The following is a 27,717-nucleotide window of genomic DNA, read 5'->3' on the forward strand; positions in this document are numbered from 1 at the left end:
AAAACAAACAGTGAAAGACTGAAAACAAATCAAAAAATCAAAGTAACATTTCAAGTCCCTTTAACAGTATAGATATGCTGTAATGTGATTATGGAAAGCCTTAGTGAAACATATATAAACTCTGCAGCTGGCTGGACAAAGGTAAGCAGGCAGAAGGTAAACCCTTGTGTCATGCTTGTGCTACAGCAGTATGGTATTGACTGCACCATTACACATGCGCACCCTTAGATGACCAAGCAAGGCTGCTCTGTTTTGCCCTTGGTGACTAACTTGAAGCAAAATTGTCATCACATAGCATCAGCATGTAGAGAAGAAAATTTATGTAGGTAGCCTGAAATTAACCTTGTGAAGGAAATGAACAGTGACACACATTGCTGTGGACATGCAGACAGCTCTATAGAATTTAGGAGGGTAGTACATGTGTAGAACAAATTCTTATTTCTCGTCCTGTATACTGTGTTTAGTTATTCAAAGTCAAATATGCTTAAAGCATTACAAATAGTGAGCAAAAGCAGAACGGAAGTCTCTCAGATTGGCATATCATGCTTAGCATTAAAAGAACAATAACTTTTCATGCTCCTAAAACATTCCCCCACTTGCTCTAACTATGTTTGTATGATTTGTTTACGCTTTTTGTGCTTTTCTAGTAGGAAGACTCCCTCACAAGTATGTTCACAAAATAAAACAATTATGTGATGCTTTACAGTAATTTATTAAATGTTTTTTTACATTAAAAGCTATGGCAACATATTTTCATCAATACAAAACTCACTTTAAGTTCATACAGCCTAGAAACAGACGTAGTGCCAAATGACCTTACTGTGTTGTCAAATGAATCACAAATGTTTTATGTCAGGTATCTGAGAGACTCCTGCTGAGCTAATATCTGCAAATTCACAAACTAAAAAGATGTAATGTTAATTCTAAATTATTAGACCATTTTAGGAAGATAATAGTAATAAATTGCCAATGTTACTAAAGAATATTTACAAAAGTAGATAAGTTAATCTTTACAGGAATTGTTCCAAGCTATCTGTGATAGACAGAGCTCCAGTTTTGCAGGTTCTTCCATCTTTATAGCCAATTTATAGTAAATAATGTATGGAATCTGAGGTAATATTGCTACTTTCTCTGAAAGAAGTTAGGCTGTTTTTGAAATTTGTTGATATATATGTGTGGCAGCTGTTAGCAGTTCCAAAAAATATCTCTTAGAACTTAAAGAATTTTTCAGCAAAAATTGAGCTTTCCTCACTGATGTTGTTTTACTGAGATAGATTTGTTGTTCATAGTGAAGGAGGAAGTATTCGGAAAGTAATTATTATTTGTAATGAACTGTGGAAAGAGTTGGACTGTGTTAATAGATCTGCTAGAACTCGATTTCAGTTACTGGACATAACGTGCTGAGAAACTTCCATGGCTCCCAGAAAAGTAGGGGTTTCAACTGTGATGGAAGTATTAAATTAGTCCTAGTCTAATTAAGTCAACTGACTTTTCTAACTGTTCTGTTTAATATCTCCTATATCTTCAAATGTGGATTAAATGCTCTTTATAAGTCTTAAATTGGTATCAACAACATAGTCAGATTTTGACAGATGTTTAGGCAGTGTATTTGGGGTGGTGAACACTAGCATATCTAGGAGCCATACGTTTCTTCTTGAAAAGCCTGGAAGTACAGGAGGGAGACTTAGAAATGTCTGCTCAAACAATCCTGTCTCCTTGTGAGAAGAGATACTTAATATAGTGGGAACACAAGCTGATGTGACTGGACAACTTCAATTTACCTGACAAGCTGTACAAGGAGCCCCAATTATGGGAAGATACACCTGCAGAGGAAAATGCACTGCTGCATGTCTCCCTCTGATAGAAGAGATCTGCAGACCCGTGGTGGAAGATTTCATCAATTCCTGTACTCATCTGAGATTTGGCCTAGGGTTTAACTGTTGATGAAAGCTATACTGATTTTTCTTTTTTTAAATTATTTTATTTTTTCAGGAAGTTATTTAAAATCACCTTTTCTTTTTTTTTTTTCTTTTTTTTTTCTTTTTTTTTTTCTTTCCCATAAGTCAGCAAGCAACTCTCAGCTGAAAACAACTCTAGACCTTATTATTCTTACTAATTTCTGTTATCAGGCCATCAAGATCAATAATGGTACTATGAAATTCTTCTCAAGTTAACTGAGCAGTTCAGCTCCATACTTTCCTAAGTTCATATTAATTTCTGTTCTTTATATAAAACTTATTATGATTTTCCTTTCTAGATTTGTATTTGTAAGGAGTTTGTGTATGTGTATAGGGTGAGGCCGATTTACAGTAGTAGATTTATAGGTCAGGTTCTTACATACATACATTACCCTGCATGTTGCTTCAGTATGATGTAGCCCCCCTTTGAAATGTCTCATATTTCTTCTACACGTCTAAAGACCAAATTTAATCTCATCTGAAATTTAAAAGACAGAATTTGGCTTTTTCCTTCTAGCGTATTTGGCAGTACAATAAAAAGAGCAGTATGTAAAGATAAGCATTTGTATCAAAAACTGGTAGAAGAGAGGGTTAAGGGACACAGTGAAACAAGGTAAACGAGAAGTTGTTCCCTTGTTTTGTGTCCCCACTTCAGTTGCTTAAAGCTTAAAGCACTTAATAATGTTTCTGTTAATGCTGTTGATGTTTGATGCGAACATCAGTTTTACTTTTACCACATTTGAAATAGCATATGTTAATGAATCTGAACACTTGAGTCACTTGGCTGTCCTGTGTGAACTGAAATGATAATTTAAGTGAGAATTAAATTGTAGATTTTAAATTTATTATTATTATTTTACATATAATACAAGTCAAATTTATACAGTAACAACAAAAAACTCTATGGTCTTTTTTAACCCATTTTGAGTACAGTTTTGCTGTCTGAAGAGTATAATGAAGAAATTCTGACATTCCCTATTTAAATTCTGTTTTTATCCAGACAAGATTACCACATATTCCCTTTGAGTATACATGAAAAAGAAAAGCCAGAAGTTCAAGTTTTTAAAATACAGGTTTTTTTAGATGCTATTATTTTTAAACTGCATAAATGAAGGCAGTCCCACTATGAATCTATACATACTCGATGTTTAAGGTTGAAAAGCAGAAGGAGAATGGTGCCAGTCTTATGCAGGTATGTTGACAAAGAACTGTGTGATCATTAGTGTTTTGCTCCTGAAGAAAGATGTACAGATGTTAACTTAAATTTTATCATGATTTGGCCTTCACCTGCTAAAATTTTCGCAAGAGTTTCAAGTTAACACGCCCAAAACACTCTACTGTGAATCAGGTGATTTATGTTTAGTTGCAATTCCAGATCTGCAAAACTGGCATGAGTATTCACTTTGGAATGCAACCCTTATACAGGCAAGCTGTGTTTGGTTTCAGGTTTCTTAGAGGCTTAAATTTGAAATTGTCTCGTTGCATGAATTGATACCTCTAACAGATTCAACAGCAGTAATAGATGTTCTTTAGTATTATGGCACAAACTAATGCCCACTGTAACTGCTTTAGTCACCAGTTATATTAGGTCAGAGCTGGGCCTGTTTTACCCAGCATTGTCTTTTTCAGTAAGTTTATTCTTCCTTTAATGACATGCCTAGATCCAACAAGGATGTTTTTGTCTCTGGAATAATCCAATTATTTTTTTTAAAGATATGACATCATAAGGAAAATATAGAAGCCTTGGTACATCTTTGGTAATATGCTTAGAGTTACTTCATTTTCAACTTAGATTATCTGCTTTGTGATGCATTTCTCTTCTTATGCTTGGTGTTATGTGTCTTTGTTTTGCTTTATTAAAACAAGTTGTACCAAATTCTGGATTATGCAAATAATTGTAAATCATCTTCTATATATCATCATCTGGTTCAAGTACTTGAAGCATTGATTTATCCTTCAAACTGGGAATCCTTGGTTAAAAAAAAAAAACACACTATAATAGTAGAAAAACATTTTTCTAAAACTCATTGTTATGGAACCTTTTGAATATTTAGTCAGATGGAGATTTTGAAGGTAGTGACTTTATCATCTCCTGTCATAATATCATATTGAATAATCACTTGAACTATTTGATCTACAATTCAATTCTGTAGTCTAAATTGAGTGTTTTACTATTCTATTTTAATTTGAAAAAAAAATGATTATTAGGAACATGAAGCATTATGTAATACAGATAAGCCTGGTGTTGTTTCTACCTTCACCCAGAATCACCAAATCAAAGCAATACAGAAACACTAAAAGGATCAGAGTAAATAGTTCCTTGTACAACACCTAGAATTAAAATATCAGGAGTGAACATTATGAAGCTGCATCTTTTGTGATCCTTCTGATCAACATGATATATCAGGAAAGGAGGCAAATAATTTTTTTTTCTTCTTAATATTGTATTTTATGGTATGTGGTTTCAAGGCCTGGTAGCAGTGCCTTAGAAAATATACATATGTTTTAGTATACTTAGTGATACTTAGGAGAACCAGAGTTAGTTTTCTGTTTTGTTTTGTCTTTTTTTGTTTGTTTGTTTGTTTGTGTTTTGTTTTGTTTTGTTTTGGGGGGGGGGGGGGTGAGGGGGACAAAAGAGTAATCTGGAATATGTTAACTAAGATTTTCTTTTTTCTTTTTTCTTTTTTTTCTTTTGGAACAACAGTTTTAGTCTAGTATGCCCAAGGCTCGATTTTTTTTTTCTCAGGCACTTTAGTCAGGTGGTAGATGAAGGATAACTTTTGAATTGAATGAGCTGAAATGTTTGAGAGGCCTTGTTTTTGTATTAGGCCTGTTTCTAGACATATTTATATACTAAGTCCAAGAAATGCTGAGCTTTAGACTAAATTAATGTGAATGAAAAATTGGTGAATATCTAAACTAAGTTTTAGGTTTGCAAAAAATGAGCTTTTCATAGCTTATAACTTCATATTTATATAAATATTCTAAACAGTGTGATTGTGTGAGGAGAAAGGATGCTCTCTGGAAAGGTTTTAAAATATTTTTCTCCTGTATTTAATTCCCAAGACAGGATCTATAATATTACGTAATGCCTCAACAAGACCAGAATGTAGCTAGGCTGACTGAAGAGCAGATCAGGAATGGTATTATTACTTGAGTTCTTTTCACATCTACCTTTGTTTAGAAGTTTTTGACCATAGGTATCAACTCTTGGTTTGTCTGTGCTGTATTGGGTGAAAAAGAATGGTCTTGGGCTGCAAAAAAAAAAAAAAAAAAAAGAAAAGAAAAAAGAAAAGACTTCTCTTCATAGATATCAGCTGTGTGGTCAACTCTGTGAACCATAATGTGAATTTTTCATGAAATGATTTTATGTCACAAGATAAAAAATGCTACTAAATGCTCCAAAGGAAAATTTGGATAAAATAGAGAAAATAATTTAAAAACAAACATACAAACAAAAACACAACAAAACCAAACAAACAAACAAAAAACCTCAAAGAAATGTAAGGTGTTATTAGGTTATGCTTGGCTCTTGGTGAATAATTTATTTTACTAAACTGAAACCTTGTGTGTAAATATAAGTGGACTATAATCAATAGAATTACCCACCAATGAGCACAATTTGTATTAGCCAGGGGCAGGGATTCCCATTCATTAAATCTGTAGAGTACATGCCTTTATCTATTTCCATGGATGCAGCCTGAAGCATCTAGCATGTCATGGATTAGATAAATTGGTCCTGTCATGTCTGTGATTCTGGAAAATAGGACAAAAATTTATTTTGTCCTTTGTGTCTTGTTGGCAAAAGCAATGGTACTTTCTTCCTTCCATTTATGGAGAATGACAGGAGAAAAATTTCCTTTCTTGTTATTATTATTTTTTTTTTTTGGTTGGTTGGTTTGGTGGTTTTTTTGTGTGTGTGTGGTTTTTTTTTGTTTTTTGTTTTTTGTTTTTTGTTTTTTTTTTTAATTTCAGCTATATATAATACAAAACCAGAGTCTGCCAGCATTTTCACAGGTATCAAAAGGACAGTTGGTTTACTAACCTCCACATTTTCTAGTTCTCGAACGTATTGCCTGAATTAACTCACAGGTATAGGTTTGCCAAAATTGAAATTTCCATAGCCTGTATTTATAAATAGTCGTTCTATTACAACTTCAACTTCTTGACCAAAAAAAATCTGTTCACTTTCTCAGAAAGACACTAGCTCTGTGATTGAGGGACTTACATAGGATGCTGGAAATGAAAGCTAAATTCTTTTGTGAAGTTAATACACATTTACACAAACCTAAACCTCTTCAAAAAAGAGATTATTGTGCAATTACCTCAGTTAATCAACAGCCCAAGCTCTGGGACACTTACCTGAGGCCTTGGGAATTTACAGGGCAGGCTTTAATATGGGCATTTGATTAAAATACATGTGGTCCTGAACTTCTTTCCATTAAAAAAGAAAATAAAACAAAAAACCAAAAAACTTTTATAAGGGTTTTCAGCCATAATAACTAGGCATAAGAGTGCAGTTTACATACAGATCTGCAGAGAAGATGAATTCTGAAGAACCTTATTACAGATAAAGATTGAATATGTTTTCTGTCCCTCTTCTGTTTACAGTCAGTGGCATCCTGAAGAAAAGCATCAGCAAATATTTCAATTTCTTGCCCTTAATATCCTCTTGAAGGCTTTATAATTTATCAGCCCTCCTTTCATGGTTTTCCCTCTTGCTAAACCCAATGCTCAGAATTGCAATCTAGAATTTCTAATCACTTGTATCTCCAACTTTTATCAAACAAATAGAGAATCACCAGTGTACTGCTCAGCAAAGCAAAGAAAATAAGAAAGTCAGTGATAATTTGTGGTGAATTAAATGACTCATCTTTTCATGTTGGAAGGCGGGTACCATGTTAGTGTGTATGTTTTTTGTCTTGAATGTGTGCCTAACACTTGTTACTATAGTTAACCTTCAATTTGTGGCAATAGGGTAACAAAGCAATATCTGATTTTACATCTCTGTAAGACAGTATAAGGTAAACTGAGCCCAACTACTTAATGCTGAAGTGAGCAATTCTAATCAAATTTCCAGGTATTCAGGTAGTACTAAGCAGAAGGTAGAAAGATATTTCTGCCCTTTGTTTGCAGTTAGACAGTTTATTAACTTATTTAATTATTGCCTGCTGATGAATATCCAGAGATTGGTCACTGTTGGACACAGCGCACCTGTGCTTCAAAGTGGCATAAAAAGTCTGTTTCAGTAAGACTCAAGCTTAACAATTAGTTACATGTTTTATCCTTCTCTTTCCCTGTCTTTGCAGGAACAGCAGACTGCAAAGAACTGTCTATTTTTTAATTTGCTTTCCTTCTCAACGCAAAGCTAGAGTTGCCTGCTAGAATAACTTCAATTTTTCATCAGCTTCTTTTTCCAGAAAGTCATGCTCACAGAGCCTCAGGCTTTTATGATTTTTTTGGTTGGTTTTTGGTTTTCCTTTTTTTTTTTTTTTTTTCTTTTTTTTTCTTTTTTTTTCTTTTTTCTTTTTTTCCCCTACAAACAGCTCTATCTCCTGAGGGCTGATCTGGTTTAGTTTCATTAAAGTCTAGAGGAGGTTTTATGAAAAGTAATGGATTGGGGTTTAGAGACAGTTGGGCCATGTGATCTACTGATTTGTTCTGGTCCTACACTCTGAAAAAGAATATTGACAAATACATTTTTGTTTGCTCGTTAGGTTTATTTTTCTTTAGAACTTCAGATATTTCATTCAGAGTGGGAATTCTATTGGCGAGGAAGGTTCTTAAGTCAAATAATTTAAAGTATTTTTGATTTAGGAATGCATGTGTGAAAAATATAAAATTTCATTTAATTTATCTTAAATATTTCTCAAGCCACCATGAACTGAATGGTGGTTTTTGCTTCTCCTTTAAAACACACTTTTGTCTTGTGTATCTGTGGCTGTATTTCATTATCTGTTCATAATTCCTGCTCTGCTGATCCTCTCTTTCTCCTCATTAATGTCCAGTAAGAAATAATACCATTTACCCTTTTGTCTACATGTGGAAGACCATGAACAAAATCATTTTTAAACATTTATTTGGTCTAGTTATGTGAATCCAAGTTCTGAGGCTGCAATAGTTTCTGATGTATTAGCATTTTTCTTTATGCATGGCAAAAACTAATGAAAAATACATCTCTCAGTGTTTGTATTTTTTTTATGCACATGTACATAGGCTGGCATATACTTATGCACATATGCATATGCTGTGAATTCAGTTCATCGGGTAATCTTGCCCCAGTCTATGCAACATTGGCATATATTCACTGGGCTACAAAATGTCATAATCCCTGTTCAGTGTTATCTGTAAGAACAGTGCCAAATGAATGTATAGAATTGCAGATCACTCTTCTCTCAACACCTCTTTGCCTGCTTTCCTCCCTCTCTATCCACGAAGCAAGCTTTGACCTGGGCAAACTTCATTTCTTTGACTACAGTTCTGCCATCCTTCTCCTAACATAGCAATGTTCCAAGACTATTTATTTATTTTCAACAAAACAACACTAGTTTGACAACTAGCAGAACAAAGCAGTGTTCCTCAAACATACCAAGACTATTGACGTGTTCACTTATGCTTGTACTATGCAGTTAAAATGTGTAAAAGTCTATTTTGAGTAAATTATTAATAAACTTGGCTATTTTAAGCTTTTCCAGGTAAATCAAAGAGGCATTGCTGATTAGCACTATCCTCATAGCCAGCATGCTACTAGTGGCAGGCTTTTTATTTCTGTGGGTTCACCTGCTTACTAAAGGAAGTGTGAAATTGCACAAAACATGTACAGCCAGTGAAGGTGCTTTTGAATAGATCTCTTGAATCTGGGTGAAAGTGTGTTGATTTCCTTGCTAGATTAATATCTGCTGAAGTAGTCATAGCATAAGATTTAAGGACCTATAGCTTATTTTCTTGATCTTCCACGGTAATAGGTGATGCATGTTTTCTTGGTTTTATAGCTGAAAAATTTAATTTCTTAATAAATGGGTGTGTCTTGACAATTGATACCAGAAATATATTTCTAAGACAGATGTAAATCAAAAGTTTTTGCATTCTCAAGAAGACAAGAGTTGAAGGTCTTGAACATTTTGCTTTTTGGCCTTCTATAAAGCCATGATGCTAGCAGTCTTGGTCTGTCTATTTCCCTGTTAGCTACTGTGGTTGCTGCTTGCTGTGAATGGCTGATAACAATCAATGTGGCCAAGCTGGCACATTTCTTGTTTCCTCTTAAGTGAAGCAGACAGAACTTAACAGAAAGTGGAACACTTGTTTGGGATCATTTTTCAGTGATTTAATGGCTTCCAAATGGAGGAGATAGATATGGATACACACACACACATCCAAATTTATCTTACCAACAGCAATAAAACCTCAAGGGATTCTGAAGAGCTCAAATATTTAGGTCATGTCCCTCTTGCTAAAATGAAAAGCTTGATTGATGCCCTCATGTAATTTATAATCCATAGAAGATGATGCTTGTAGAGCATTAGTAGAATTCATTGCTAGGTAGTGTTAAATGTTGCAGTTAAGATCATAGTTTTTTACTAGATTTTATTTAATAAAAACAACTTGATTTAGTAAAGTGTTTCCTGTGGGCCATAACACACTCTAGGTATAGGGTTGGAGTGTGATCTGAGGTTCAGAGAGGCTTTGACATGAGCTTCCTTTTTCCTTGAGAGTATACGGTCTACAGAATTCTGTGTGCTTTGTTCGTATTCAGACAAGCTAGGCTGTCTGTAAGGCAGGCACACCTTTCCAGTGTTGCTCATGGATAATGGCAGTGGAACAGAAGGGAATAAGATCACAAATAGGGAGTGGGAACCTGAGCTTTTTTATCAAAAGAGCATTAATTAAAGGAGATTTTGTGCAAATTAGCGTCTGTATTTTCCTGTCCTCCATCATTAATAATAGTTTTATGGTATTCTATACAACATAATAAATAAATAAATCTAGTCTCTTGGGTAGATTACATTTGGGTACATTTTCAATCTGGAGGCTTCTAAAGTGAATAGAAGCTAATAGTAAAAATAAGGAGTTCTTTTTATAAGCTAGCTCACTTTGCAAGAATCACAGAACAAATATTATCTCTAGACAAAATAATACTCTGAATAGCAGCAAGTGACCAGAGCTGAATCAAATTTTCCAGGTGAATAGTGTGTGCAGAAAAAAATGCACTCTATAAATAAATAACGGGTACAGAGTTGTGCCAAACTGCAAGCGTTTTAGGAACCATGAGCATATTTTTGTACTGAGTAGTACTGAATTGATGTGGTTTGGATTTTTGAAATTTTCCAAAATGTAAATAATAAAAAAAGGGTTAAGTATCTAAGCAACAACTTCATTTGAGATGCAAAAAGTACTTTACCAACATAAAAATACTTCACATTCATAGTAATTTAATTTCTTTATTTTTTTTTTCCTCCTCTAAATGTTGAGGGGGACTTTTCAGCTTTGGCCAGTGAACTGAAAAAACTATTAATCACAGATCTCCACAGCTCAGACAGTGCTGCATTCATTCTCTTCAAAGTGACTAGCTACTGCTAAGTTTACTTACATCAAAACCTCTGAAAGAAGGGCCTACATCACTGCACAGTATATCTGATCATCAGATTGTCAGAGGAAAGCTAGCAGGAGAGAAGCTGATGTGGCTGTAACTGTGTTCTGTGAGTTCTTCCTTTCCAGTGGGCGTCAAGTGCTTAATGCTGTTGATATGTTTTATTTATTTATTTATTTATTTAATTCCTCGTGAAACTAAGTGGAATCATGTGAAAAAATATTGTGTTTCAAGGTGGATATTACAGTGTTTTGAGTATATTTGAGAGCATTTTATGGTAAAAACGCTCTCAGAAAAAAAATCATACGAACAATACAGCAGTTGAAATCACTTTGAGTTAAAAACCTCTTCTTCTGAAAAAAAAGAAACAAAGCAGGCAAAAAAAAAAAACAAAAAAACCACCAACACCAAACAAACAAACAAGAAACCACCACCAACAACAACAAACAGCCCTTTCCACCACCAATGGACTCAGAAGAAACTGAGTTCTGAAACTAAGAGTGGTCAGAACATATATTTCATGATCAATAAATTCTCAACAGACGCAGGTAGCACATTATGTTATTTTTGACCATATAGAATAGTATGGTGATAAGTATAAGATATTAAAGATTCAAGGTTAAATATATGTAGATAGAATGCACCAGTTGCGTGTGAGCGAAATGTCTGTATCATGAGTTCATATTTTAATCACTTGAATATAATAAGTACTCATAAGTAATTTGGTATTTAGGTGAACCCTGTTCTACCTGATTTAGACAGCACTGCTTGTAATGGAACTTACTTTACCTTAAAATTGACAATCTAGCAGTTCTTACTAAAATTAGCTGTTCCAAAAATGGAAACCATTCTACTGTGATGAAAGGGTTTACCCTGGTGACAATAGGTTATAAGAAAATTACAAATTACATTAAGCTGGAATATTCCTAAAAGCCAGATCTGCAATACATAGCACACTGCCTGTACTACATCCTGAAGGTTATTCTTTTGTCTTTGAATGTCTTCAAATTTCCTATCCAACCAGATTATGTGAAGACGTAAATGGAGTGTCTACTATTTTTGAGAAAGATAATTCATTATCTTTCATGTCTAGCCCAACATTCTTAATTGCTTACAGCTTTATTTTGATTAAGAAGAAAATTCACTTGTGCCCACTCTGCCTTTTTTTTTTCTTTTTTTTTTTTTTTTTGACTTACGGGCAAACTAAATTTGCCGTATTAAATTAAAGTTCTAGCTGGAACCGAGTTAAGCAATTGTAAACTTAGCTTTTATAAGTCAGAATATAAACTCCTCTGCACCCCTTTTCTTATATAGTCTGAGCAAATAATACTCTTTTGTCTCAAGCTCTCTAGAATATATTTTAATCCTTACTGTGTGTATACTGACAAATCATAGAATCACAAGGTTAGAAAGGACCTACAAGGTTATCCATCCCAACCATCTTTCCATTACTATTACCATTGCTACCATTAGCAGTAGGATCCTGCATTAAAAATAAAAATAATAATAATGATCACAGTTCTTTTTGAATTTACCTTTTAAAGTTACATGACAATTACCTTTCAAGCTGGAAATTGATGCATTACCATATATTCACAATGAATCATGTGAATTTGAAAGTTCTTCTAAGCTTCTATCAAGGCAGGATGTGTACGTTGTTTTGACCTTCAATAAGCTTTCATAGAAATATTGGGAGAGGTGGGAGATGGAGAGAAATCCTTGGGAATATCCATGTGCGGGAGAAATGACATTACGTTACTGGAAACAAACAGACTCCAGGATGGATGGGAAGTTTAATATTGGTTTAAGATGTTTCTGATGTATTGAAGGTTACCGTACTCTTGGCAATGAAGGAATGAAGATAGAAATTGTAGAGAGATTTGATTCTTTTTCTTTCCACTTGGTTTTTGTGATGCTGATAGTGATGGAAAAACTACAAAAAGACTTAGAGCAATATTATGTCTCTCAGCCTGTTTTTCTTGTGTTTCCTTTGTGCATATTTTGTCTTTCTGCTTTTCTTAATTCAGATTTTCTGAGGCCCTACTACCGTGTATGTGATTCTGAATATCTGAGGGATTTTCCAAGTGAACTGAGCAGAAGAACTGTCAATAGAGACTTACTTGTCAGAAAATGTTAATTCAGCAAAACATTTTTTCCCCCTCAAAACTACTTTTGTTATTGTTTGGATTTATTTATTTATTTATTTGGAGCTACGGGGAAAATATCTTTAAGATAATATTAGAACTTAGTATTTTTACAGAAATTTGTTTCTTTTTTTTTGGAATGACTTCTCATTTTGAAATCTACTTTCAGTTCCATAGGAAAACAATGTTTCTAAAATCAAATATTGTGTGTTGGGGAGGAGAGGGTAAGAAACTGTATTTATTCACATTCCAATAAGGAAAAAATCAGGTGTAAAATTGCAAAATTGCTTGCAGAATGGACAGTTTAAGGTAGAACATCCAGGAATTTTATCTTTGCCTGAACATTTCTGTCTTCTTCTCTTGGCTCAGAGTACAGGCAAGAAAGGTCTCATAGTGATGGTGTTCATATTGGCAGTGGTTTCAGGAGAACCATTTGAATCGTTTACAGCACAGAGAGCATGAACCTCATGTTATGTGTGTGGCTCTGTGCTACCAAAGCTGTCTGTACTCACAAAATTACACTATATTGGTTGTTGATCTCTACTTACGCGTATTATCGCTTCTTCTGACCAAGAGATTATCTTGACTATGTTGTCTGAATTTTTAAGTAACAAATTATTGTTTCCAATTTGGTTGAAATGCTGAGCTAATTATGCTTTAAATTGTATTACTCCTGCTCTTCTTACCAGGGAAATTAAGATTAAAACACTGACATAATTTTTCAAATGTCTTGAATCTTCAGGATCCTTGGACTCTAAATGGGTTGAAAAGACTTGTTCTTTTTAGAAGGGTCTTAGACTATAACTTGTAAGATTAAATTTGTAAATTCACCTTGTATATTTCTATTTTAAGGAATTGTAGCATGCTATTAATCAAATGCAACTTAAGACCTGTATTACCTTTCATTTTGGGGGAATTGTATTTCTTGGGTATTTGTATTTCTCATTTCTTCCCTTGATACTTCCATCTTTACAATGAGAATTTTTCCACACTTGTTGTCCAAAAACTGCTTCTATTTCTCTCCATCTCTATTCTAATGGATTAGAAGGGAAGTATTTAACACTGACATTCTCAAAAGTTGTGAAAAGGATTTTCAGTTAAGCTGAGTCACAAAAGTGGCTGCCATTGATTTGGGTTTTTTCTTGATTTTAACTCTGCGCTTGTTAAATTGAAAGAGAATCTAATTTTTGTTGCCATAAAAATTGCAGTTACTTTTAAGCGAAAGCTCAAATATCTATCACATGTTCCATCATTAAAGGACAGTACTGAAGAATTAGGGAGCAGCTGTGTTCCTGAACTTACTTATTTTCAGTGCCACCATAGCCAGGACTGGGGTAGACTTCAAATTGTTCCAAACTCAGATGCTCTGAGCCCCAGCCAAGGTCTTGAAAAACGGGCTGAATTATTCCTTTTAAATTGTGTCCTTGTCCCCAGATGACTTTTTGCAGCACTGGCTGACAGTGGCAGGTGGGTGAGTGCCTAATCATTCAGCAGGGAAGAATCACAGGGTTCTTCATCCTTCATAGTGCGATATCTGAGAGTATGGGATAGCTTTAGGTAATATGAATCTGCAAAACTGGAATGCTCTCCTTTGTAAAACTGAGATAACACACCAAAAGTGCTGTTTCCCCAAGCACAGGTGATATTTCTCAACCTAGTTTGCATTTACATATGTGAGTTGGAGGATATTTAATCAGCTTCAATTTCCTTGCTATTGTCAGGCAAGTGCTCACCTTGGCAATTCTTTGTGTTTCTGTACATTCTCAGCTGCAACCTAGAGACTTCTCTGTAAAGTTTTTATCACTAGGAGTGATGGTTTCTTTTTGTGATATGTAAATACTTTAAATGAGAAAAAATATTTTTTTTTTTTTCCCCCAGCAACTAAAAAGTCTTTATAGGGCCTTTCCTATGCAGAGGGAATAAGAATGGACTCTTCAACACCACCTCATCATCTTTCTAGCCTGTCTGCTTTATTTTTATGCTCTTTTTGTAATAATTCCATGGGAACTTAGCAATTGCCAAACCAGTGATATTCTTGAAATACCTGATGTTTCTATGTTAGTAAGCAGTGGAAGACAGCACTGTTTTCCTTCTGCTTTTCTGTTGTCTATGTTCTTTATCAACTGTACTCAAATGGCTTGCCTTAGCACACTTTTACACTGAGGTAAATATACAAATGACTTCAGAGTTGACAGTAACTCTTGAGGAAAAACTAGCATGAGATTGGATTGAACCTTAATCTAATGCCTTTGATTTACTTTTGAGTAATGCTTTCCTTTCAATAATCTGTAGTGAAATACTTTACAGATACATTGAAAGTTGGAAAAAAAAAAACAAAACAAAAAAAAACTCGCACACACAGGCACTCACAAAAACAACAAGTAAATAACAACAAAAGAAAGCAAGCAACCTAACAAAATAAGAAACCACTACAACTGTCTGTGAAAACTTGGCTACTTGGCACCAGTTGAATTTATAGCTAGAAGTAGAACTGTGATGCTCTGCTACAACTGCTTCATTAAATCTTGTGCTGTTAGTCCTCAATTAGAAGCATGAAATTGCAACCCTTCTTAGCAGATTTGCTGACCAAATATGGAGAGATTCTGTATATCACTCTGAGTACTTTAAATTTGTGCACTTAAAGAACGTATGCAGTTCATCTGATAGACCGCCTGTATGTTTGTGTGGAAAAAAAAAAGGGTATGCTGATCTTTCTCTCTGACAGCATATCTGCCTGTGTCTCTGTTCAATGAGTGCGGTAAAACTCCCTTTATGTTTTCTTTAATGTTTCTTATATACTTACCAGCAAGTTTTTACAGTCTGCTGCCTGCCTCTCAGATTAAAAGAACAGTAGCATATTTTAACAGTTTCCTTGGATCCAGATAGTCTTTAATTAAAGGGGAATTAATGTTTTGGAGTGCAACCAAAACACAGAAAGTGCTGAAAGCAGAGAACAGGCTTGAACCATTTTGGCTTTCAGCTGCAAAGGGCAAGTAAATAAGTAAAACAGTCTGCAGCAAACAAGTAGTGGCTTATTGGTATGCAAGGGATGCAAGGGTATTTCTTTAGTATTTTTGCATTTCAGAGGTGTACTGTGCAATCTGATCTACTCCAGAGAGTAGAATGTGTTTGTCAGGATCATTCAAAACCCCAAATTTTGGTGACTGCTGAACTTGTTTTAGGTTTGTATTGATCAACTGTTAAGGCAGCAAGGTAGGTTGCACTTGACAAGATTAAGCTTATTTACCAGGGGTTTAATTAAAGAATCAAAAGTCTGCAAATGACAGCTTTTGCTGAAAAAAACAACTTGTGGTTGTCCTTTTTCCTCTGGAGTAGTTTGGCTGTGGAGGGTTGAGTAATGGTAATGGGGTAAAGCACTGAATTTCTAAGTGGATGAGACTAGCTGAGGTTCTAAAATGAAGTCAGATGTATTGAGCTGTTGTTTCAGGAAGTTCAGGGAGATAAATGATTTATTAATTAATTTTAAATAACAAAAGATGGATACCTTCAGTTCCTGGCAAAGAATTTTGAAGAACAGTAACTGAGTCAGCTGCACTCTTTCACAATAATGCAGTGATTTTTATGGATAAAGAAAAATGTATGTTTAATATTAATTATATTAATGTACCATAAATGTATGGCTAATATTAATTTTCTTTATTTTACTCTTGTATTTTTACTTAGTTAATTATTATTATCATATTATTTACTGAATGCCTTCTGTCTCTTTCTACCTATAGGTGGTACATGCCAGAGCCCTGCTCTTCCAGCCCTAGTGCGTCCTCCTGCTCCACCTTTGCAGCCATCGCTGGATATTAAACCATTTCTCCCATTTCCTCTGGACACTGCAGCAGCAGTCAATCTCTTCCCCAACTTCAATGCAGTAAGTACAGTCCTAACAGTTAACGTCCACCTCAGTGAGCCATGGTTTCCATAGAAGGCTCAAAAGGGCACAAAGTAAAGTTTTATGTACTCAGTTAAACCTGGAATATTCTCTCCCAGCACTGAGGGCCAAATAGCTCTTCCAGATACACTGGTAGACCATAAATTAGAGCCTAGCTGAGTGTTAGCCAGAAATAATGTAGAAGGAAAAAATGATATGATCCCAAGTGACATGCAGTAAACTTGCAGGCTATATCCAGTCCCAGGCTTTGTGTTTCCCACTCTATTTTAAGATGTGCAGAGTTTCTCTGATACAGACTTTGCTGTAAGTGTAAAATTCTGTGTGACTCTACATTCAATCTCCAAAACATTTCCCAAGAAATACCTAAAATTTGCACATCAGAAGAGCAAAATTTACTTTTTTATAAAAGATAAAACTGATGAGGCAATTCAAGCATGCTTAGAACAGCATTAGCTGGTATAATATTATCTGTTTAAATGGTATACAATCTAGTGTATTTATTTTCAGATTAGAATATGTGATTTTTGCATCCTTTAAGTTAATGCAAAGTTAGATTATTAATCATGAATTTCTTAACTTAGTCGTGCTGGCTGTGAATGTACATTGGTTCCTCTGAAAGTCATGCCTCCTATTTATTTCCGTGGAAACTATAGCAGATACAGAGAGCACAATAAAACTCTTTGATAGAGAAAATTCTCAGCTACAAAACAGTATTTTTCAGCATAGGTACGGCCGCTAGCCTATTGGTGTATGTGACCTGAATGAGACACTTTTCATTTAATGGTGTGACAGCTGTTCATGACCACCTACAAAATAGCTTGTCTTCTGCTTCACTGTCACTACTACTGGTATGCACTACCCACTGCTTCACTGTCCTCACATCCACTGTTACTGTTTGATCACCATTCGCCAAATGTCAGTGAATGGCAATGGATGCTTCATTTTCTACATGGAAAAATTCAGTTTCACACCTTCTCTTCATAAACGTTTCCATGTCAGATGTCATTCTGTCAAACTTTCCCTCTGCTGCTATCTGTCACATGGCAACAAAATGTAAGGGAATATTGGTGGAAAGGTTCATGCCACCCATGTCTGCCTCTGATGATGTGGGCCAACATAATAGAATTGGAGGCATTACATTTGGAGAAGATCTTTGAAAAATCTGATTGTTACTTCAGTATAAACCATTATTAATTCAACACACCCATCCTAAAAATAAATTGTGCTATTCCAATGATTTGCCATTTCTTCTTCTTATCAAGTTTGATATTCTACTATTAGTACCTCGGGGAAGAAGGGGGTTAGAGTGTACTGTGTTTTGATATTGTTTAGAAATAGGAAGGTATGAACTGTCTCCTATCGAAACCCTATTATACTTCAAAGTCATCTTAGAAGCATCTCTTTAGGTAAAAGTGCTGTATTTAGACTTCAGAAGCTCCTCATCTCTTAAATTTTTCAGTAACCTGAGCCTAAGTTTCAAGGATAAGACTAGCAGCCCTTTTTAACAATGTTCTGAAGTGCATTCCCATGTGAAGCACTGCTTCCTGTGCTGTGTGGCCATCTGCCAAATTCACCTTTGTTGAGTATGTCAGTCCCGAGTGTGAGGATGCTGTCATCTGAGCTTCTGTCATCTGCTCAGATTCTTTGCCTTGCAGTGTGACCTTTGCCTTCTCATCATGTGTGCTGACATGCAGCATCATCCTCAGCGTTCCCATCTTCCTGCTGAACAGTACATTATTGAATGCTGCTATGTTTAGCTCATATGCCAGAGCTGGTTAATGGCATCCTCAAAACATGTAGGCTAGTTAAGAAGTTCTGCATATTTCCAGAAATTCTTTCCAGGCTGACGAATCTTTGGGGATGCATCAGCTGCTGCTGGGCATTATCAATCTGAGGAGAAGGTAACCCATAGGCCATACTAAACTTTAAACAGAATGCCTGACAATGTCTTTAAGTATCTGAGTGTGAGACAGAATACTGTTCAACCAAAGTGATTTGTCCTGAACAGTTGTAGCTGCTAATACTATTCTGTATTCATTGACTTTACAGCTAAGTGGAGAAACTTCTGTATTTTTTTGGCTAAATCAGATTAACGAGGTTTCCAGTAAATGACCAGAATTCCAGAAACCTGAACTGGATGTTCTCTCTCATGTTGTGGATAAATGAGCTTTAGCCTTGATTTGAAACACCAAGGCCATAGATAGTGTGTTAGGAAATCAATTTCCTCTTTACCTTTCAGTATTTGCACGTAAACTGATCTATTTGGCAGCATGCCTGGGCTATTTCCCAAGAAGCTAGAATGAATTCCAGAGTTAGGGCTATTTACAGACCAAACACACTTTTCAACAACTTTCTCTTGAGAAGAGCACTGATCAAAGAGAAACTTTAGTAAAAATGCGGTCGCATTTCAGAGAAAGGAAGTTGTCCCTAGTTAAGGCAATACTCACACAACAGACACCTGGGCTAATCAGCATAAGTTTGTTTGGAAAAGATAACATGAAAAGACAATTTCTCCATTTATTCAAGTGGACAAAAATGTATAGAATGCATCCACCCTGTGTGTCTACATTTGCATGAGGGAAGTAAACTCTGAAAGTTCCCAGTTATTGCTGTGAACTATGAGGGGCTGGCTCAGCTGCATCTACATTGGGTTCGTTGAATCCGATATTAAGGGACAGGCCATAAGACATTTGCATGTGATAAATTCCACTCTGAAATTATATGACAGAAGTGCTGACATTATATGTCTACAGAGAAATGTTCCTATTTATCAAGTGTTTATGCTTGCTTCTAATTATATCTGAGGACAACTGTTAAAAGACTTTGAACTGGAAGCAGATATTAGGAGAGGTGAAAGCAATGGAATTTGCTTACTCAATTTTTCGTACCAATGGAGATTCTCTTAGGCATATATGCAAGATCTAATACAAAGAAATACTTACCTTAAGTGCATCACCAAAAATAATGTGTTGAGTGTCATACCATTTTTCACTCTGGTTCAGTTTATTACAAATATAAGGTTCTTTTCTTTTTTTACTAATGACTTTTAGTCCAGAACAAGTTCAGTTTTTGGTGACTGTCTCTGAGGAAAACATTCAGCAGTGATTTGTGTGAGGGCAAAAGTTTTCATCTAGACAGAGAATAGAGGTGATTACATGGGCTTTGCAAAACTTTCCTAGTAACAGCTCTGGGCACTGAGGAGAGGGGAAAGTAAAAAGTGAATAGCTTGAGAAATGCGGTGATAACCTGTGAAGTCTGAACCATTCAGTTTCATGAGGGACATTATCTATTTATACAGGAAAGCTTAAAGCAGCATACTCATTAACAATCTGGTTAGCTGAACATTTGTAGATATTGCATTCTTAATTGTGAAGCAAATGGTTACCCTTAAGTCCTATGTAAAAAGAAATTTTAACAACAGAGCTGTTTAAATTGAAACAGCAAGCTGTTGTGCAGACCCTGAAGAATCCCAAGTTCATTGCAAGTTTATCTGATATAAAAAGATGAATTAAGTGTATGAGATGTAAATAGATACATTTATGAATGAAAGAATCTGACAAAAAACAATGTTTATGTTGCTTTCTAAGATGTGTTCTGAAGGTCAGAGGACTAGAAAATTTCCTATTCTGACAAATGTTGGAGATCATCTAGCAAACATTCAAAAAAAAAAACAAAAAAACAACAAACTTTTCAACTGCAGAGAGGGAAGTTTTAAGTACTTGTGTTTATATGAACCAGTTCTTAGAGATATTAGGCTTTTGCAATTATACTGAATATGTATTTGTGTGTCTGTGAATGTATGTGTGGTATTCTTGCTTGTGAGCCAAAGGTTGGCTGCAAAAAATTCACAAAGCATCAAAGTCTAGAAGCTAATTAAGTTGCAGGAAAACACGAATTTGAGTAGCTGGACTAAGAAAAAAATATTTCATCCTACTAAATGGTAGTATCAGTTCTATCTAACTTACATTCCTGCAGAAAAATAACCTACTCACTAAAATCTCAGTTGTAGCTCTTAGTCTCCAGAGTCCATCATTCTCAAAGCACAGACGCACCATCAAATATGTTTTAGTTAAGCTATTAAGCTCTCAGAATTATGTATTTCAGCACCTTGACAGACAGAATTTATAGTTTACAAATCCAGGATGTTACCAGCTGGAAAACCTGGCAGTGCATTGCTCTCCTTACTTCTTTATCCTTTGGAGGATATGCTAACCATTTTCCTGGAAAAAAAAAATCTAGAAATATTATGTCATGCATAGTAGATTATAGTGACAGCAAGATCTGTAGTGGTAGAGGACAGTAATGTAGAATATCTGAGTAAGTGCTTGTAAGTAGAAATAAAGATATTGCTTGAAAAGCTCCATCCAAACTCCATAATAAGGCCTGATATTCCCTTTTTGCCAGTGGAAAGTTTACAGAGCAGCATCCTTAGGACAAAAACATCATTGCATTCTTGACTATCAGCTTATGACTTGAAGAGCAGTAGTAGTGCCTGAATTCTACTAAATATTGATTGAAAAGTATTTGTTACTGCACAGACATGTTTTTCCCACGATCCATCTGTGGGAATCCTTGTTCATTCCCGATTTTTCTTGATGTTTTAAACCACCAGTCTCAGGTGCAATAGTCCATGTGTCACTTTTCTCTGATAGAGCTTTGCCATATGGGAAAGGAGGAGACAATAGTGGATGTTGACCCCAGATTGGTGCTCCTAAGGTTTGGATTTAGGATGACAAGGTATTTCTCAGCTTGCTTCCTGAAAACCAGCTTGTGAAACATCTTAGCAGCCTCCAGGGCAGCACAAAGGCTGTGCTCTCTATTTGTAGAGGTGATGCTTGTATTTGTAGGTATCAGTAGGGAGCAATTACGGCTGGCTTGTTTCACTGGGAGCCTTTTCACTCACTTTTCTACAGGCTCTGGTCTTGGTGTCAGGCTGTTCCTATCCTGCTGTTAACTGCTGTTACCTCATATGGAGCAGAGCTCCCCAGTTTTTTGGAAATGCAGTTTTGTCCTCTTGTAATCAGACCACTGATAGAAGTGGACAATATAGGAAACCTTCTTACTGGCATTTATTTCTGGGAAGAATTATGCCAGGAAAAGTGGATAAAACCTGTCAAAAATCTGCCAGAAACTGTTTTTGAGATCTTTTCCTAAGGTTCTTACCCAGTGTAGGATTTTATCTAGAAGAAAGATATGTTCTACAGAGATGACAAGCCAATTTTCTGGATAATTTGAATAAGATGTAGCTTCTGATACTGAGGAATGGAGAAGAAATCTGAAATATGTTATTTTTTTTTGGAAAAAAATTATCAGTGTGAAATTTATAACACACACATCCCATTCTTTAGTGTATCTACATAAGGATTTAAAGTTTTCTAACTTAACTGAAGGATCTTATTGAGATGTTTTTTTTCCTAATACTTTAATAATTTCCAGTGGTATTTTTTTCAGCATATAAAATCCTTTAAAGTTCAGTAGTGACAGCATGCTGTCAGAATGCAATGTTTCCAGAAAGGAATAATCAGGGGACAATGCAGTGGACTTGGTTTCATGTGAATCAAAATGGAACATTGTCTCTGTAGAAAAACTTGGCACTAAAAATACAGTCTGTGCTACTGATGAATTTAATGTTATTTCAGTGAAAAGGACCTTTACCAGGTGGAGAACTGTACTGCACCAAATTGTTAATTTGTCAGACAAATAGACGGAATTATTGCTTCTGGGGATATTCTTTGCATGGCTGCTCATTTACAGGTGTCAACAAACAAGGGTTTTGGCTTGGTCTTATCCTTTTCATAGCACTGCAATTGATCTGTAAGGTAGCTGTAGTTTTCTTTATATCTCTATTTCTGTTTAGTCAAATATTTTTCAAAATATTAAGTTGATTGCAGAAATAGTGTTTAGGTTCAGGAATTCTCTATTACAATAACACTCCCATCATTGGCCAGGCTATTTAATTAAGAATTCTGCAGGGGAAGAAGAATGCACTAACACAGTAAATTCTGGCAATTCAAAGTTTTTCTCCAGTGCTTGCAAAACAGGAATCAATCAATGTCATTATGAAATATTGAGTTATTTGAATTAGCTAGATTTATTTACTGCACTTTTAAATCCTTAATGTATGCCCCAAAATTAAAGTTTGGATTCTCTGATGTAGAAGAAATGTTCACTGGTTGGGAAACATAGTGAAATTAAGCTCTTCTTTTTTTCCAGCTTTGAGTCAATTTAGGGTACTTCCAGATCTCCAGGAATACCCAATCTTTCTCTTCCTCTATACAGTCTACGTTCTGTGTGATAGATGGGGAAAAGAGCTCATATTCTGGCTTTGCATAAATGAGTGTTCCTGCAGCCCTCAGGTAGTGGTTGCCTGTGTTTGCATGGCTATGATTTCTCACTGCAGTGGCTGGAAGATCATATCTCAGCTACCTAGCAGTGTGATTCCTCTTAGTTTCTTTGGACATGGGTAAGGAGCATCCTACTAAATTTAACCTTAGACTAAAACTAACCATAATCCTTTTGCAATTTTTTTTGAGATATTTATGGCTTCTTCTTGCAACTACCATTTGGGACTCCTGCAACTTTCAACCAAGGCATCAACAAAGGTTTTGTTCTCTTTTTCTTAGGATTATCTTACATTTTAGAAGCAGTCCTGGCACTGCTTTTTAGATTGCTTGCATTTCTTCACATCTTATTTGAACAGCTTTAGGATTATGTTCCAGTTAGAGAATTAGCAGCTTCCTATGATTATGATGAGCAGCTGCCACCTGTTACCACACAGACAAAAGCAACATTGAGAGCTTACAGGAGTTTGCTCATGGGTTTAAATGGCTAGATACTATTTTAAAAAATCTATTAAATATTTTATTTTTATTTAAATTGAATTTTTATCAAGTGTGCTCCAACTTTCTGTGATTGCTTTCAGTGGAAATCCAGGTTTCTAGGATGTGCATTCTCCTGGGAAAGCAAATTTTAAGATTACCTTAAAACAACCTGGGTTTTATGTAACCTCCGCTTGCTGAAAATTATTATGCCCATATTGAAATTCATCTCCATAACTGTTATGTGGACATAAATCATCTGACCATAGGTGTTTCTGGATTGCTGTCCAGTTTTTGTGTCAACCAGCCATCAGTGCCTCTGGTAAATCAATTAGTTTATTCAGTTTATTTACTTCCAGTATGCTGGTGTCACCTGTATTTGTCCCTCTGGTGTTGTCTCACCTGGCATTTAACTATGTGGCTGTGTTCAAGACTTGGTGTCTCAAGGCTGGTGGTCATCTGACAATTGCCACCTGCAGATTGTATTTGTTTTCATCTCCTCTCTACTGATGTAGATAGGGTGCTCCTCGATGCACTGGTTGAGCATGTAACATATGTGCATACACCGTATGTTTCTTCAAGATTTTGCTATTAGTGCATTACTTTCCAGTCACTCAGCGCCTTATGACTGAAGAACATATGTTCATGCTACTTCTTTTCGCCATTTGAGAATGGGTGGATTTTTAACTTGTCTCCACTGATTCTCAAGTCCAGAATCAGAATATCACAAGCTGGAAGGGACCCACAACTAATCATTAAGTCCAACTTATGGCTCCACACAGGACCATCCAAAATCCAAACCCCACATCTGACAGTGCCATCCAAACACTCTTTGAACTCCAGCAGTTTGACACAACCACCATTGGAAAGGTCTTAGGGAAAAGCACCTTGTTTGTTTAAGCATGTGACCATACTGTATCCAAACACTTCATACAGGATGTTAAGGAGTGCCAACTTGAAGGCTTTTCATGAGTACTGCTGTAGGCTTGTAATGATCTGTGTACTCCCCTATGTACTATTCCACATTTCCTAAATATGACATTTGTGTTTCATTTCTGTTTGTTGTTGTTGTTTGTTTTGTTTTGTTTTGGTGTGTTTTTATTTATTTATTTACAAAGCAGTTTCTTGTTATTGTTAAAACAATCAAGAAGATCTAAATATCTCACATACTTTTTAATTTAAATTATGGCTAGTAATATAAAGGAATAGACTGTTTTTTTGTCAGAAAGTCTTGCTATCCAAGGCAAAGGCAATAACAAAACCTTTACTCAGGATTAAGAGTCTCTCAGGCTTCTCCTTTGCATCAAAATATTCTTACAAGGGAAATTACATGAAATTATCTTCAGATTTGCCAAGTCTTGATGAGTAGAATTACTTAAAACTAAATTTTATGAATCATTTTGTAAACTATTTAAAATAATGTTAAACCTTTGATGTTTACACCCTTTGTTTTAATAGCACTTAGATGAAAAAGATCAGTGATTATTTGATTCTGCAACTAATATGAAACTTTAATGGATTATATATTAAGTATAATTCATAATATCTACAGATTAAGTATAGATGATTGTTATCCTGTTTTTAAAAAGTTGCAATTAATGTGAAAAACAATTACTTGTAGACATGATTAGATTACTGCAGTCTGAGGAGGACCAAGGGCGATAACATTTTAAACAGTTATCACTAGTGATAGACATCTGCTAAGACTTAAAATAAAACATTTATCTTTCCTGCCTTAGAGATGTTTGCGTAGCTAATGTTGAAACCCAGCTGAAAACGTATTTACAGATTTTAAGTTTTTATTATTTGAGCAACCTGCAGTTTCTTTCTCTTAGAACTTTCAAAGATATGTTGAAAAAAGGATGAGCTTGCAAAACAGGTAAATTAACACACTGTAAGCATTCCTAAGCACAAATACCTCATTAACTCCATATTCATAGCATGCAATAGCATTTCTGCTATTATTCAAGAATTTGTCCTAGAACACACCTACTTTTATCCTTTATGATAATTAAAATCTTTGAGGCTCTCTCCCACTCTTAGTCACAGTTGTTTAGGCTAGTAAATGGCACATGCTGAATGACACATTCATCTATCTGGAGTCATCTTATGACACAGTCTCTGATGGAGTATTTCTGCAATGTTTATGTTTTGCCTAATTTATTTTATTACCCCCCAACCTTTTTGTTTGTTTGTTTGTTTGTTTTTGTAAAGAAAGTAAATCTCAGAATGTTTTGTGTTGTACTTGTGTTGTAGAACTGGAACATACCACACCAAGTCCTCATGCAACTATTGTTTTATTCTGACATCTTTCCTTTGGCTGTACAGTATACTTACAGTAATTCTGTGTAAGCATCTGCATAGATTAATTTAGTGATCAAAATAATTCATAAATAATTGTTCAGAAACCCATATCTCTCAAAAAGGCATTGCTTGTCTTTGTACATTGTACATTGTTTTCTATCACATAGGTAAGTATCACATTTTTACTATTTAAAAGAATATAAATGAATGGATTTGTGTCATATTTTATCAAATGTTAAATGTTTTTTGATGTCATGAGTAAAAAGTTTTGGATGACATATTACACATTATTTTCGATCACAAAGAGTTAGAACTTCAAAATAAATTATTTAAATAAATTCTAAAACAGCTGTGTTTAGAGTGGACTGTAAAAACTATGTTAATGACTCACAAAAGTAGTCTATAACTGAATGAAAGTTGCGGATAAGTAAAAGATGTATAGGAAGGAGACATTTGAAATTACAGCTGGAGGTTGTGTAAAGCCTGCCAAAGAGCTGACCAGAAGCAATTTCTTTCACTAGTTTGCTACTGTGAAATTCCTAGGATGTTTCAATGGCAGAGACAGTGATCCTAATAAATAGAGGTCATGGCAAGAGCTTTTGCAGTCAAACAAAATAATTCTGTGAATGAAATATTTGAAGAAAATTTTATAAAGGTCAGACACAGAACTAGCTGTTTCTTGGACATTTGTTGAGAAGCCAGAAAAGACATAAACCTTCAGCCTTAATTTCCTATTCTTCTACACAGATTTCACCAAGCTTATCATTAGTCCATCATGTCCATGTGGTATTAATGTCCTGGTTTTGTAATTTTTGCCTACTGCCCCCCTTGACATGGACATAAATTGATCTAGATATGTCCTTGAAAATTAAAAATCCATTGATTCATGTCCACCATGCAAAGATATCAATTTGGTATTTTGAAAATAGCAAAGGATAATTATCAGTTTTGTTGTTGTTGTTGTTGTTCTTGAGCTAATTAGATAGTAGTTGATCTGATTCATGAATAAACCTTTGGTTTCAACATGTAAAACTGCTATTGATATATGAGGAAAATTCAGTGAGGTAACAAAAGAGAGGATGAGTCCAAAGTATTGTCTTTCCCTTTATCCTCTTATCTGACAACTTCAGGAAGAACAGAATAACTGAGAATGCTCATACCTACACTTTCCAGACTCTGCCTCTAGAGGGGTGTATTTTAGGAAGTTCTTGAGCTAAATGTGTTGCCTTGGCATTTGATAACCCCCCCGTGAGGTAACATGCTGAAGTAGGTTGAATCAGCAGGAAAGTTTGTTAATTTTAACTTTGAATGAGTTGACTTGAGTTTCCTCATTCACTTCTCCATATGGTGCCTAGTATACTCAGAGAGAGATAGAAAAATTTCCTTGGGCAACCTGAGTAAGATATAGGAGTATGTGAGCTATGGCTTGCTATAAACAGTAAAAGTCTAAGAGTAATTTATATATAGTGCTTTTCTTGTGGGAGCTGGAAGTGGATCCATCACTTTACTCTTACTTTGTTTTAAATTTACTGATTTGCTAATGGATCCAACCCATTACGTTATTGGTGTTGCTAAGACTCAGATGACAAATATTAATCATAGGGATGATGCCTAAGTTAATTATAGCAGTGCACTCCTAAGCAGCACTGTTAGGTCTGGGAAGCAGTAAAAGCTGTTGTTGGAGTTAGGAAGTAACATGAGAGAGCAATGTCTAGGAGAGGAGCAACACAGACAACTGCTTGTGAAGGGACTGGAAAATGTAAGATGTACACTTTTGGATATGGAGAGAGTTGGGAGGAAGAACAGAAGGTTTCCAAGGGGACTTAGAAACTATTTCAGAACTGCTACTTGAAAGTTGCACTTGCCACATACATACTGACTCACTAATTGTGGAAACTTTGCAAAACAACTTGAAGTATCCAGTTTTGACTTAGAGTCCTTATGTCTTTATTTCTGACAGGAACTACTCCTATACTTTACATTCCTGCTTTTTGCAGGAAGT

General features: G+C 35.2%; 1 protein-coding gene across 7 annotated transcripts in view; it reads left to right on the forward strand.

Annotated features, from left to right (window-relative positions):
* ZNF385D (zinc finger protein 385D) overlaps positions 1 to 27,717 on the forward strand; it is a 361,757-nt gene that overhangs the window by 229,430 nt on the left and 104,610 nt on the right. For 6 of the 7 annotated variants that reach the window (XM_015853987.3, XM_085538403.1, XM_085538405.1 and 3 more), the window contains one exon: positions 16,430 to 16,572. In XM_015853987.3, coding sequence (XP_015709473.2) covers positions 16,430 to 16,572 — 143 coding nt within the window. Of the gene's footprint in view, positions 1 to 15,785; positions 15,903 to 16,429; positions 16,573 to 27,717 lie in introns of those variants that run through there. The other variant, XM_085538407.1, reaches the window with a different exon arrangement.

Source organism: Coturnix japonica, chromosome 2, assembly GCF_054131305.1.
Source record: "Coturnix japonica strain WE chromosome 2, WE-NBRP24, whole genome shotgun sequence".
Classification (NCBI taxonomy): Eukaryota; Metazoa; Chordata; class Aves; order Galliformes; family Phasianidae; genus Coturnix; species Coturnix japonica.